Source organism: Mixophyes fleayi, chromosome 2 (genome assembly GCF_038048845.1).
Source record: "Mixophyes fleayi isolate aMixFle1 chromosome 2, aMixFle1.hap1, whole genome shotgun sequence".
Lineage (NCBI taxonomy): Eukaryota > Metazoa > Chordata > Amphibia > Anura > Limnodynastidae > Mixophyes > Mixophyes fleayi.
The window spans coordinates 195,330,872-195,346,258 of record NC_134403.1 but is presented as its reverse complement, the minus strand read 5'-3'; the positions used below and the strand labels follow the sequence as shown (position 1 = coordinate 195,346,258).

The following is a 15,387-nucleotide window of genomic DNA, read 5'->3' as shown; positions in this document are numbered from 1 at the left end:
TCTCTCTTTGCCATCGGGTAGACCTGAGGTTTCGTGAAAGAGAACCTGAGAAAACAACTTCGGTTAAAACACCTCTTCTCTCAAATCCTCAATTTCACCCAGCTTCATCTCCGGGGATACCCATGGAGATAGGTCGCTCCAAATTAACTTTAGAGGAGAGGGACCGAATAATAAAGAATAGACTTTGTATCTATTGTGCCGATTCTACGCATATGCTCAATTCTTGTCCCAGGAAATGCCGGGCTCTAACCAATACTGGGGAGATAAGGTTAGGGTCCCTGGAGTCCTCTCCATCTTCCATGAAATCTAAAGTCTGTGCCTTTGACGTTACAATTTCCTGTGCTACCAAAACCTTTGAGTCACAGGCATTGATTGATTCCGGAGCAGCAGGAAATTTCATTTCCAAATCATTAGTGAATCAATGGTCCCTACCAGTGATTACTTTGAAAACACCGATTACTGTGACTGCTATGGATGGATCACGTCTCATCAATGGTCTCATCACCCAGAGTACGTCTCCAGTAAGGCTTCAGATTGGTGGGTTACACCATGAAGAGATTTCGTTTTTAATTCTTCCTGTTACGACAAGTCCGATTGTCTTAGGCCTTCCATGGCTTCAGTGTCATTCTCCCCAGATTGACTGGCGCACTTCTCAAGTTATATCTTGGGGAGCTGAATGTCATCATCGTTGCCTCTCTCAAGTGGTTTCATTCAAAAGACAGCATTCGTCTATTCCACCAGGGCCTCCTCCACAGGATCCTTCATCTACGGATCTGTGTGATAAGGTTCAGTCTGAACGCCTTCCTCCTCATCGGGCGTTCGTGACGTCATCGGACGTTGAAGATGGATCTCAGGAGTCATCTTCAAAAAGTCAAGTGCTGGTGGTTCACGGTCACCATCCGTCTTTTCCGGAATTTCCTGCCCTCCCGCCCACCCAAGTTCCTGCGGTGGAGACTGCTTGTCAGACCTTTAAAAATATTTGGTCTCAGGTCAAAACCTGTTTAAAGAAGACATCTATCAAATATAAATCTTTCGCAGATAAGAAGAGGCGGGCTATTCCACCACTAAAAATTGGAGATCGTGTCTGGTTATCCACCAAAAATATTCGTTTGAAGGTCCCATCTATGAAATTCGCCCCTCGTTTTATTGGTCCATATAGGATCATTCAAGTAATCAATCCAGTATGTGTGAAACTTCTTCTTCCTAAGAATCTTCGGATTTCCAATGCCTTCCATGTGTCTTTACTCAAACCTCTTATCATCAACCGTTTCTCAACTCCTCCCTCAGCTCCGCAGCCAGTTCAAGTTCATCAGGAGGAGGATTTCGAGATTACTGAGGTATTGGATGCAAAAATTTCGCGAGGAGTCCTCCGTTTCCTCGTTCATTGGAAGGGCTTTGGTCCTGAGGAGCGCTCTTGGATCAAAGCTGAAGATCTTAATGCTCCTGCCCTTTTGAAGAAGTTCTACTCCAAAAATCCGGACAAGCCCGGTTCCAGGCGTTCTGTGCCCACCTTTAAAAGGGGGGGTACTGTCACTCACCGGACCGTGAGTGCCTCTTCCCGGACATTTAGGAACCGTGGCCGTCCTCCATCCTGAGGGTCTGCGCATGCGCAGCCCTTTCCTACCCTTCAGTGTTTGTCCCTTTAACTTAATTGGCAGATCAGGCAACACTCCCTATATTAAGCACCTGTGGTCAACACCACGTTGCCTGATCTTGGAGTCTCATTCCCTATGAGTCTCTGAAGGTGTTCCTGTATTCCTCGTGTTTTCAGCGCTGCTGATTCCTGTGGTTTCCAAACCACTTCTACCTCTGTGGTTTCCAAACCACTTCTACTACTGTGGTTCCCATACCACTTCTACCATCAACTGTATCATCGTGACTGTTAGCTGATTCCTATCCGCTGCCTCCGTGCACTACAGTCTTCCAAACCACTTCAACGCTATTACTTATTATTGTGACTGTTTGCTGATTCCTATCCGCTGCCTCCGTGCACTTCAGTCCTCTAATCCACATCATCGTTATTATATTTCACTGCATCATCGTGACAAGTTAGCTGATTCCTATCCGCTGCTCCTGTGCACTGCAGTCTCTTCTCAGCTCTCCTGTGTTTCCTCGAGACTGCTGCTCTCATTGCCATTTGCTACTCTCCGTGATCAACAGCTCCTGGTCTACTCTGCTATCCCGTGTTCCATCGCTACTGACAACTATTGGTTGCTACTGGTTACCTCCGTGTACCGCAGAGCCCTGCTGCTGCTGACCGCGCTATCATCCATCTACTGCTGATCCGCTCTCCACGCCTTCACGTGTCCCGCAGGTCTACCCTCCTGTCTGCATTGGATTTATATCTCATCTACTACTCCTCTGCTGGATCATCTCCACTCTCCTGGGTCCTGCGTGAGTCCAGTTCCACGTGTTATTGATTCCTGTGGATTCGTGTCCCTGTTGGTCTACTTATCTGTGCGCTGCACCTACTGACCGCTGCCTCAGGTATCCTGGGACTTCTCATCCAGCCGGCCTCCTGCCGCTCAGGTATCCCTGCACTCCTATCTGACTACCTGCTTCTGAACCACGGTATGCATACTTCTCATTGACTGTGCTGGTGTATTGCATATCTTGCTGGACTGTGTTGGTTCTCCTGTGGAGTCTGCTATCCGCTGAGTCTATTGCCATCATTGACTGTGGTAACTTGTGCTGGACTACTTCAAGAGACTTCCTATATTTGCAGACCTGTTCAGTCAGTTATATATATATATTGTGCATGTTACTGTGGATCGTATATAAGGTGCATGTGTATATCCTGTGTTGCAGTCTCTCCCCGTGCACCTCCTCACATATATATTCAGTGGTACAACTTGCTAGTAGCAGACCACTGATCCCTGTTTCCAGTATCACCTGTTCCAGTATCCTCTCACATAGCAGTGGTACAACTTGCTATCGCAGACCACTGACTCCCCGGATACCTCCACTTGGATTCCATTCCTTCACTCAGACAGCGGTACAACTTGCTATCCGCAGACCGCTGACTCTCATCACCTCCTCGTTTCTGTTGGACATTCCTCCTCACTATAGCAGTGGTACAACTTGCTATCGCAGACCACTGACTACCTTCACGTGTCCTTGTCCTACAGTTCCTCGTGTACTATTACCTCCATAGTACCAGTGCTGCTAGTCATAGACTTTCCTGAGCATCTCATCATCTGCTGTTTCCTGTTCCGTGATCACCCAGCTACCAAAGTACCCTATTACCATCTACATTGCTCTGGTAAGCCTACCACCTGGTGATCCCTGGGTAAAGACTCCTAGTGCCCGTGACAGACAGCATGACAAAAATTCTAGTATTTGCGAAATAGCATTTATACAAACGATTGAACATTCTAAAAGACATTCCAGAAGGAGTGATAAGGGAGACGAGGGAGGGATGAAGAGCAGAAGACTACATAAATATGGATGTCACCATTGTACAGGGAGGAGGTGTAGAGGGAGAAAAAGAGTAGATAGGGTAGAAAATGACATTGGTAATTGGCAATACAACTGGTAAAGGAAGAGGGTGAAGAAATAGAGTTAGATGTAGAGACAGAAAAATAAATATCTGTACTGTAGTACAGTCATGGTCAAAAATTTTGACACAAATATTGGTTTTCACAAAGTTTGTTGCTTTAATGTTTTTAGACCTTTTTGACAGATGTGGCTACGGTATACTGAAGTAAAATTACAAGCATTTCAAGCATCTGGGCCATCTGATGTTGATTCAGCTGCGGGATCGGGGCACCACCAGTGCAGAGCTTGCTCAGGAATGGTAGCAGGCAGGTGTGAGTGCATCTGCATGCACAGTGAGGCGAAGACTTTTGGAGATGGCCTGATGTCAAGAAGGCCAGCAAAGAAGCCACTTCTCTCCAGGAAAAACATCAGGGACAGACTGATATTCTGCAAAAGGTACAGGGATTAGACTGCTGAGTACTGGGGTAAAGTAATTTTCTCTGATGAATCCCCTTTCAGATTGTTTGGGGCATCTGGAAAACGCTTGTCCGGAGAAGGAAAGATGCACGCTACTATCAGTCCTGTATCATGCCAACAGTAAAGCATCCTGAGACCATTCATGTATGGGGTTGCTTCTCAGCCAAGGGAGTGGGCTCACTCCCAAAGAACAGTTTGGTGATGAACAATGCCTTTTCCAGCATGATGGAGCACCTTGCCATAAGGCAAAAGTGATAACTAAGTGGCTCGGGGATCAAAACATCGAAATTTTGGGTCCATGGCCAGGAAACTCCACAGACCTTAATCCCATTGAGAACTTGTGGTCAATCCTCAAGAGGCTGGTGGACAAACAAAAACCCACAAATTCTGATAAACTCCAAGCATTGATTAGGTAAGAATGGGCTGCCATCAGTATGTGGCCCAGAAGTTAATTGACAGCATGCCAGGGCGAATTGCAGAGGTCTTCAAAAAGAAGGGTCAACACTGCAAATATTGACCCTTTGCATAAACTTAATGTAATTGTCAATTAAAGCCTTTGACATTTATTAAATGCTTGTAATTTTACTTCAGTATACCATAGCAACATCTAACAGAAAGGTCTAAAAACACTGAAGGAGCAAACTTTGTGAAAACCAATACTTGTGTCATTCTCAAAATTTTGGAAGTGAATTGAAGTTAATAGTTTTGCAATGCAGGCAGTAGAAGTAGCAGTATGGAATACCACTGTATACACCCCCACTTCAACCACTGGTGGTACTGCAAGACAATCATGAATGTAGAACTCTTCTAATGGGGTGGTAAAACTGGCTCCCTGCTGCTATTCTGGGACACCTTTGAGGAGTGAATTACTGTATTATCAACACCAGCAGGTGAGCACCTAATGGTATTTTTGATTACTTTAGATATTAAACAGTAAAGTTTAAATTAAAAAAAAAGAATAATAGTATATCACCACTGCAATAATGTCCTGCTTTTTTTGTTCTTGTCTAACTTTGGTAAACTGTGCTGTTATTCTAAAATATAAAGTAAATCATCCTGGTGATGGTAGATGTAACCAATCTACAGCTGCACCTGAAGTTTGAGGTTATATGACCTCACAGGGGTCCCTGCAGCCCCCTTTTCACGCTGCTGTACCTCAACACAAGTTGCAAGGGGCGTAATTTAGAACAATAAAAGTGTTTGCTATGGAGGGCGGTGACTCTGAGGTTCATCATGTGATAGACCTTGTGACAAGGAAGAGACAATCTGTTGTGATCATGGAGGCTGGTCGCACCTTAGCCGGTCTCCTCTTGTGTCTGGCTGCCCTTCTGCTCGGGGTTTCTCCTAAATATGCCCCCACCTGGGAATCTCTGGACGCGCGCCCCCTGCCGCCCTGGTTCGATGAGGCCAAGTTCGGGATCTTCCTGCACTGGGGGGTGTTTTCGGTGCCCTCGTTCGGCAGCGAGTGGTTCTGGTGGAACTGGCGGCATGAGAAGAACCCGCAGTACATACAGTTCATGAACAAGAGCTACCCACCCGGCTTCTCCTACGCCGACTTCGCCCCGCATTTCACCGCTGAGTTCTTCGATCCAGACTCCTGGGCTGAGCTGTTTGAGGCAGCCGGGGCTAAGTAAGTGCAGCGCATCTTATGTTCAGGGAGCGCTGCAGGGTACGTCTCATAAGTGACCGATGGTCAGGTGAGACCGCTAAGGAAGTTGCGTTTTGCTAGTACAACTTATGAAACCGCTTCTGAAGATGGAAACCATTGTTTCCAATGACTCATACCCACAGCCACTTGTAATTTACAGGTGATCAGGACAGGTGAGATTTTTCCCAAACGTTTACCACAGGTGAGTGGGGAAAAATGCAACCAATGCATGTCCTTTTTAACATTAGGGGGTATATTTACTAAACTACGGGTTTGAAAAAGTGGAGATGTTGCCTATAGCAACCGATCAGATTATAGATGTCATTTTGTAGACTACTAAATAAATAACTAGAATCTGATTGGTTGCTATAGACAACATCTCCTTTTTTTCAAACACGCAGTTTAGTAAATATGCCCCTTGGTGTGACTGGCGATTCTACTTGCGTTTTTAATGCAAATAATCCCCAGCATTCATACTGCACCAAAAACCTGGGTTTTTGTTGGGGCAAGACCCAGGTCGAGGCGCAATATGAATGATGTCGGGTCTAATTCCCGGGTCTGATGACTAAACCCGGGACTTTTGATGGGGTAATTCCCGGGTCGTCTGCACTATGAATGGTGAGACCTGGGTTTTTCAACCTGGGTCTCAGCAAACACAGCAAATTATAAAGTTGAAAAAAAACATCAAAAACACAATCAGAGCTCCTCTTGTGATGTTGCCATGGAGACTCGGGCAGACCCGTGTTCAGTATGAACAGGGTCTACCCGAGAATTTCTCTCTGTGGGAGCCTCTGACCCCCGGCAATGTCCCGGGTTATTGCCTGGGCGGCAGTATGAAAGTGGTATAAGGCTTTAGTTCCCACTCTCTTCCCACTCTAGAATCCAAGACTTCTCCCGTGCTGCCCCCCTTCACTGGAACGACCTCCCTCGCTCCATTCGTCTCTCACCCAATCTGTGCTCCTTCAAGCGGGCTCTTAAAGCTCACCTGTTCCTTAAGGCCTACCAACCATCCACTTAACCTCTCACCTCTTCTGGTTCTCCCCTGCCCCCTTTCTCTCTCCCCGTTGCTTCACTGGCTCCCTTATGTACCTGATTCTATTTACCCTTCCTTAGGATGTAAGCTCGTATGAGCAGGGCCCATCTTCCCTCCTGTCTCCATACCTGTTCTTCCGCTCCGTCTCTACTGTATCTGCCTGCCTGGAGTTTCTGAAATACTGGTACTTTGTGTTTATTGTTCTGTACTGTCTTACCCTGTATAGTCTACTGTTTGTACCATGTACGGCGCTGCGGAAACCTTGTGGCGCCTTACAAATAAACGATAATAATAATAATAGTTATACCAAATTATTGTTTATTGCGCAGTCCTGGCCACAGTCATAGCTCCATGATTCTGAAAGTTCGTAAAGCATCACATTAGGCCAGTGAAGCTTGACTCCTATTGTTTAGAATATATGTGTTTTCTGTGTCACCAGATCACATGATTGAGGATCAGGTTGCCTAACCTGTTTTGGCAAATTATGACTTCACTTTCTCTCACCCTCCACCTTTCCCATCCCCCATGTTGTTTGTTTTGTTTAAAAACAAATTCATAGCTGTGAGCCAATTCCTATTTACAAGAGATACATAAAGAGTACTCTTACTTATGAATAGCCCCTAATTTAATATTGGGTCTTCTGTTAGTTTCAAACAGCTTTTTGAAGTTGAAGAATCTACAGTGTGTGTGTTTTTCTGCTTGAATTTAAATTTGTAGAGAATGTTTAAATACTTTTCTCTAGGTTTTCTTCTTTACTATATACTACACGCTCTTATACTAGATACAGTCTAAAACATTCTGCAAAGCAACAAGAGTAGTGTATATTAATATGAAATGTAAAGTATCTGTGACCATTCCAAAGTGTAAATTCTAGTCCAAATATTTTTGGAAAAAAATCCTTATTATAATAGTGAGTTATTATGGGTCTAAAATAGGTACACTTTAAGTATAGCTTCAAATATTAATGCCACGGAGTAATATGTTCCACTTGATGTTGATAAATACGTTTTCTTGTTTAGTGCTAAAAGTTTGTTAATTCAGTGAGGAATCTATACAGCTTCTGTTGGAGTGCCCCGATAGCTTGTTTGAGTACCCGGCATGAAAACTTTGTTACATTTTTATACTTCGGTCTTCTGAAACTGTTAATGACTAGGTGTTTGGTCACTATTTTTAAGTTTGTATTTGATGCAGATTATATTAAAACCACAGCCTGACTCTATACCATTTCCTTCTGTGAGTTTCACAGTACTGTTTAGTTTCCTCTTTTCTCATTCTTACATGATGGAGATTTGTTTTGACATGACTGTAAACATTTTTCAATGTTTTTTTTTTTTTTGTCCAGGTATGTAGTCCTGACCACAAAGCATCATGAAGGTTTCACTAACTGGGGTTCTCCTGTGTCCTGGAACTGGAATTCTGTGGACACTGGACCACATCGTGACCTGGTGGGAGATTTGGGAGAGGCAGTGAAAAAAAGGTTTGTTGAATTGAATTGAATCGCTAAACAATTTCTTGTTCTCCAGCAATCAGTAATACCTTTTGGTGATGGTTTATCTTTCATGTTTTGGGATAGATGTGTTTCAGTAGCTGGAGAGCCACTGATTGCATGTGTAACCATATTCCAACCTAATGCTGATAATTTTATCTTGTAGAAACCTGCGCTATGGATTATATCATTCGTTACTGGAGTGGTTTCATCCTCTGTATTTAATTGACAAACAAAATGGCTTCAAAACACAGTATTTTGTGTTCACAAAGACCATGCCTGAACTGTACGATCTGGTAACAAGGTAAAAATTGACACAATATTTCCTGTTTGCAAATAAGACATCCTCTGTTTTCGTACATTCTGACCAGCCTTTTCTGTTCAAATGGTTATCAACCTAAAACTGAAAATGAGCTATATGCAGCCTTTGGGCTGTACAGAGCAAAATGTATGGACTTTGCATTGCTATCCCTTGTGAAATATTCAAGCACAGATACTTCTGTTCCTTGCTAGCATTTTGTTGTGCAGAGGCAAGCTGCAATCTGAAGTACGGTTTTAAGTCCCTCCCTCTGTTCGCAACTTGGACACTTCTCCAAGCTGTGTATAGAGGGACAATATAGCAAAATGCAGTTCTCCGCGCTTGTTTCTGTGCATTAAAAAAAACCATGGTATGTGAAAAAGGAGTAGTTAAATGGACTGTGGTGAGTCTTATCATTTCATTACGTACTGTCCGCAGGCAATTCATAATTATCTTTTAGTTTTAGTTGGTCAGCCTCATTATATGTGCATTTGTACATTCTGCCTGTAGCCTAAAATGTCAATTCGATGAACCTATTAATTTAGTACACCTTCTGGATCTTCCTATTATTTCACTGGCCAGTTGTGTAGCATTTATAGTATCCTTATATTTGTAGGTACCAACCAGATTTACTTTGGTCTGATGGAGACTGGGAATCGCCAGATACTTACTGGAACTCCACAGAGTTCCTGGCCTGGGTCTACAATGACAGCCCCATCAAGGTATAATTGACTTTTTTTTTTTTTTCTATCATATGGTATGGTAGACCATAGCTTCTCAACCATTCATTCATGTTCTCAAAAAAAAAAAAAAAAAAAAAGAAATATGGGGAAATTTTAGTGCTGTGAATCTGGAAAGGTCCTAATATCACAAGTTTTTGTATGATGGTTATGTTGCTATTGTACCTGCTCTTATTTGTTTCCTTTCTAAATAAAGTGTTTAAAGAAAAATAAAAACTCTTCCACATCCAAAGAATGGCATATCTTTGCACCACTTAATTTTGTTATATAATATTTTGAGTCTTCCATTAATTCAGTTACCGAAATAATATCCGATCCTCTTCAGAAACCATGGTGATTGGCTAGAGTAGAGTTTCTGGGTCTCATAAGATTTCTTCTCCCACAACACCATTCAATATATGAATCTTTTACATATAATTGTTACTGAAACCCACGTACATAGACCAAAGTACTTATTCATCCATACCCTGTATAATGCCTGATTATTATTATGGTACAAAAATTCCTGTCTACCTTTGAAAAATAATTCAGATTTGCTTGGGTACAGTAAAGCAGAAGTTATTCCAGTGTAAAAGGGACACAGCATAAATTCGGCATATACTGCTGGAAGTGAAACTTTGTTTAGACAAGTAACGTGCCTGTAATTTTTAGGACAAAGTTGTGGTGAATGACCGTTGGGGAAGTAACTGTTCTTGCCATCACGGAGGATACTATAACTGTGCTGATAAATTCACTCCATCTACGCTCCCTGACCACAAATGGGAGAAATGTACTTCCATAGACCATTTTTCCTGGGGTTACAGACGCAACATGCAAGTCAACCAGATGATGGACGAAGGCAGCATAATTTCGGTGAGTGAAAGCATACTTCTTATTGTTTTACTGTATCCGAAACTGTGTGTATGGTCATAGTATAATTAAATTACATTGCTATTTGTAAACTTGATCCAGACTGCAAATTTGTAATGTAATACTTGTATGAGGCAGACGTTTGGATGAAAATGAAAGCTAACTCCTGCAGTGCAGTATTGGTGTAAACTCTAGTCACAAGACAGACTAAGGGGTATATTTACTAAACTGCGGGTTTGAAAAAGTGGAGATGTTGCCTATAGCAACCAATCAGATTCTAGCTGCCATTTATTTAGTACATTCTACAAAATGACAGCTAGAATCTGATTGGTTGCTATAGGCAACATCTCCACTTTTTCAAACCCGCAATTTAGTAAATCTAGCCCTAAGTGTTGAGTCATTGTCAGGGTGCTAATTATTATGTCAGCACCGTTTGTTTATTGCCACTTCCATAGTATGTTATTTTAAAATATGTTCTACATTAACATCATTTGTAGAATGTGGTTGTGGTTTTAAGAACAGTTTTATAATGGACTCTTAACACAATTTTCTGTGTGCCACTATTATAACATCACCTCCTATATGGCATTTTTCTGTCCTAGCTGCTTATCTGGGAATAAATGATTATCTAACTTTAGGCAGATTGTCATGTATCTGTAATAATGATTTATCACTAATACTACACGATCCGTGTCTTCTTCCTAATGGTTGTCTGTGTCTTTACTTGACGTGTAATGTAATATCCCTCAGGAACTGGTGCAGACTGTGAGCTATGGAGGAAATTATCTTCTGAATGTGGGACCCAGCAAGGATGGGTTGATTATGCCCATCTTTCAACAGAGGCTTCGAAATGTTGGCAAATGGCTGAGTATCAACGGAGAGGCAATTTATGCCACTAAACCTTGGAGGGTGCAAAAGGAAAACACTACAGTCAACGTCTGGTATGTTTGCTTCAAAGAAGAATATTTTCAATAGTAGAGAACGATGGTGTAAGATGCACCGAAAACAGATACATATATATATTTTTTTTAAATTGCTTTTATATTTGTGTTATGTTTATGAATTTCTTTGTACTTTGCTCTGGAATGTCTGCTGCTTTATAATGAAGAGTATTTTTATTGTCTAACATTATTCCTTTCTACTAACTAAATAACCTTATTTTTCAGGTATACTGCCAAAGGTTCAGTTGTATACAGTACCTTCCTAAAATGGCCTGAAGGGAATATCGTAGAGTTGGTTTCCCCAAAAGCCTCCCCCGATGCTAATGTGAGTATCCAAACAGTTGTATAAAGTGTGTATGCTGTGTGCTCTTTATAATTTACTGCAATACACATCTACACTTGCACCAATATGAGCATTCTCTTAGTACAGCTCTGGAACTAGTGGCATGGAGGACAGTGTTGTTCTATCTTCCATACTGTGAAGTCGAACAGTCTCTCTGACTGCATTGGCTTTACTCTTTTTCCTCACAGCAATAAGTGGTTTTATTTGCTGAAACCATTGTTGCTTCTACAAATAGAATCTGTATGGTTTCCATGTGAAATCAGTGATCTAATTTGGTGGAAGCACCTTGAATTTATGGTGCTTTTTCTCCATTGTTTTTCTATGCTAGCAGAGAAGTCTTAATACTGCTTATGTGGAGAGACCACTAAACACCACAATGAAAGAGACAAATTAGTAAGATAAGGCTGGATATGGGACTGAAAATATATAGACTTTAAGGGGCATATTCAATTAGCTTTTGGATTCGCGGTAACGCGCGTTGCCGCAAAAAAGTGCGCGTTCTTGCGGGTATTACGGTACCACATTAACGCGGATTTTCGTTCGCAAACCCTATGGGCTGCGAACGAAAATCCACGTTATTGCGGTACCGTGTATTACGTTTCGCGGCTGTTCCGGCGCGTTACCGCGAATCCAAAAGCTAATTGAATATGCCCCTAATGGTCATAAGGCTGCTCACTTGGGTCAGGGCTAAGTGTGGTTAGAAGGAGTAAGAAATCATGGGCACAGAGCTGAATATGGTGGCCATATGTGTCTATGCAACTGGATATATCGTTATCTGGTGGGCATAGTGGTTAATTTGCATAAAGCTGGATTTGGTGACAGTGAGACTGATGGGCATTAGGCTATTGTGCTAGGGCTATAATGGTGAGTGTGAGGCCATTATTGTGGGCATAGGACTTCATTAGGCATGAGGTTGTTTTTTAGGGCTGTTATATAGGAATTGTCAAATTTGGTATATGTATTGCATGGGTCTGTAAGGAACAATATATCAGCATTTATTTATATAGTGTTATTTTTTTTTGCTGTGCTGTGCAAGGCATACTAAGTGTATTTTTTTTTTTCTGTTCACCTTTTAAAAGTATTTTCCCTTTCCACTAATAGTAGTTTGGGTCTCCCTCTACTTAGATTCGCTGTGTCACATCACCCCTGCTATGTGACAGGTTGAGTGGCACAAAATGTGATCCCGGCTACATTCCTGCTGGAATCCTTCTAAATCCAGTGAATGGTGGGGGTTGCAGGGGAGAAACCCTCCCACAGAGTGCTATTATTTGGAAGGGTGGGAATTTAGTAAACTTGAGAAAAATGCCTTTTATAAATATCTTTTCAACATTCTGCAAATGCTATTTAACCATTGTAACCTACATTTGATCAGTTATGGCCATTAATACAGTTATTAAATTGATACCCACAGGTGACAATGTTGGGGCTTACTGGAAAGCTGCCCTGGAAACCAAACCCAGAATTAGGGCTTGTGATTCAACTACCGTCCATTCCTCCTGGCGTTTTCCCTGTGGAATATGGCTGGACTCTGAAACTAGAAGGAGTAAATTAGTTAATTGAAAGAAGTCTGATGTGTCAGGAGTAGTGAGCTACTACCGGAATCCTGGACAGTTCACGCAATCAAGAATATGTGAAAATCCTAATAGTCAGCCTTTTGATTACGTCTTTCTGTTGAGTAGGGCGATCCTGGTCTGAGCTGACCAAGGACTGTTTCTTACGTGCAACAGAATCAGAGATTTGCACTTTGCTGTTTTATGAAAATCTGGTGTCTTCAGATTGTGGCGTGTGTTAATTTTATTTTTTTAAATGATTAAGGGAATTTTGTTGTATGTACAGAGACATTGCAAGATGCCTATTTTGTGCCTATATAGCTATGCCAGTAACACTGCATCCTGCTGAGAAGTACTCCTGTAGTGCACTCTTCCATATACTGCTTGCTATCAGATGTTCTCTCCATATGTGAATTTTACAGTAAAGAGAGTTCATACATTATTCTGCGAACATTGCTTTGTTTAAGCGTTTTGGCCAGTAATGCCTTGCGAACATTAGATTGTTATGCCTTAGTATAGTTTTCTTGCAGTGAAAGATGATCAGCTCTTTATTTGATTAAACTTTTTTACCCTGGCTGTTTGGTGAGCGAAGGATTGTAATTATTTCATAACTTGGATTATTTTATTAGCTGAAGACTGTACAATTCTTTACTTGAGCAGCATATGATGTTGTACATTTGGGTTCAAATTATTTTTTCTTTTTTCCTGCAAATTCCTAATAAATGATTTATATTTAACCACCCCGTTATCAATATTTTGTTGTATAATTATTTTCTTCTGTGTGGTTTTGTTTTCTTATTCTTTTTGTACATTTACTGCTACATAATTGATTTTAAAGAAGAATTTCACCAAAATATGCAAACAAATAGTTTTGTGTGTCGTTCATTAAGATATGAACAAATACTATATTCATACTTTCCTTCACTCTCTTCCTCCTTCGATGTTTTTTCTGTTTTATACAAAATAATGTCATTAAATGATAACTCCACCCAAAACGAAACACTTCGTTTTGTTTGGAGTTCTATAAGATATGGCAATAAAATCCTAATCTGGCAGGTTTGCCGAAGACGCAAGACCTTAACTACACGCAGGTTTATACTCCTCTGGAAATTGATGTATGTAAATTGCGTGGGTGTAAGATTTCCTCTCTCCTCTCATTCAGAATAGTGTCTCTACCTAAATCTTGACACGTGGCTTCTCTTCTGGGGAGAATCCGGGACCACGAATAAAAAGTGGAGACTTGGGGTACCCTTTGCCCTGTTACTTTAACCACATACTCATACACTTTCCTGGGATACAAGTATGGTGAAGAAGCCCCCTGGTACATTTATTAGATGAGGAGTGGGCAGCAACTACTTTTCTGTATTTAATGGAAAAAATATCTTTGTCATGAAATAATGACAGGGCATCAAACAAATCGACGTACAATAAGAAAGGCAACAAATTAAATATTAAAAAGCTACCAGTGCGCAACTCCTATAACTTCTGTTGACTACTACCATTACCTCTCACTTAGTGTCTATTGATGAAATGCCTCTGGAACTGAATGACCAGGTGTATAGTAGTGTTAATATAAACTGATGACAGCAGGCACTTGCAAATGTTGATGTAGTGTTGGAATCTATGCGATAGTACATTCTTGGGCCTAGAGGGGAGAGGTGTTGGTCTTACCTAATGCTCTGCTCCTCCAGTACTAGTTGATCTTCCTGGGCTTGCACCACTGTACTAACATGCTAGTTTGACACTTCAATGGCAACTCCTGTATTTTTAGTTCTGTACCTAGGAGAGGACACACCTGTCATTGTGTGGGGATTGTCTGGTTAATGCTTTGAGCACTTGAAGTACGGAGGGTCGTGTACCCTATAATTAGCACTCATGTATTTTCTAATGTGTGTGTGTGTGTGTGTGTGTTTTTGTTTTTTAATGCAGTGTGTATCACAGGCAGGGACCACTACTCATCTGACGGGAAGTTGCTCTGGCTGGATAAGCTGTGAAAAACATTCACTCCCTGAACTAATGCAATACCATTTTTCTAGCTGCCATTTGTTCTTTTGTTTGCATTCAAATACATATATAGATAGATATTTGTGTCGAACAGTGGAAAGGAGTATAAATTTGAGATGCAGATTTATACTCCTAAAAAGTTCAGACTGCTAAAGACTCAACTTTAAAATTAAAAATAAATAGCTCACACCCATTGATTTCCCAATATTGTTCTGTCTTTCCCTTGTGCACTGATGCATTGTTTTTGGAGATTGTCTTGCAATGACTTCTAGGTTGTAAAACTGTGTTCTGTATTTCTTGAGGACTTCTATTCTATTGGCACCATTTAGAAACTTTTAATAGAATTGGGGCCAAGGGTTTTTTTTACTTCTCAATGGCCTTGACCCCCCAGCAGGCTCTAAGACACCCTGATGGAGAACCTACTTTTCTTCAAGGTATAGTGATAGAAGCTGCATCCAATCCTGGGAGCACCAAAGGAGGAACTGAGATGGCAAAAGTAATAACAGTTAACTGAACTTACTGAGTCCAGCAGCTGATCTGA

At 41.5% G+C, this 15,387-nt stretch overlaps 1 protein-coding gene across 1 annotated transcript; it reads left to right on the top strand.

Annotated features, from left to right (window-relative positions):
- The first annotated feature begins 5,205 nt into the window (after positions 1 to 5,205).
- FUCA1 (alpha-L-fucosidase 1) lies at positions 5,206 to 13,582 on the top strand. The gene is made up of 8 exons (XM_075195258.1): positions 5,206 to 5,584; positions 7,978 to 8,112; positions 8,288 to 8,425; positions 9,036 to 9,141; positions 9,811 to 10,011; positions 10,759 to 10,949; positions 11,175 to 11,274; positions 12,704 to 13,582. Exons 1-8 carry the CDS (start codon positions 5,232 to 5,234, stop codon positions 12,842 to 12,844), a joined length of 1,365 nt encoding a protein of 454 aa, XP_075051359.1. The 5' UTR covers positions 5,206 to 5,231; the 3' UTR covers positions 12,845 to 13,582.
- Positions 13,583 to 15,387: the final 1,805 nt, after the last annotated feature.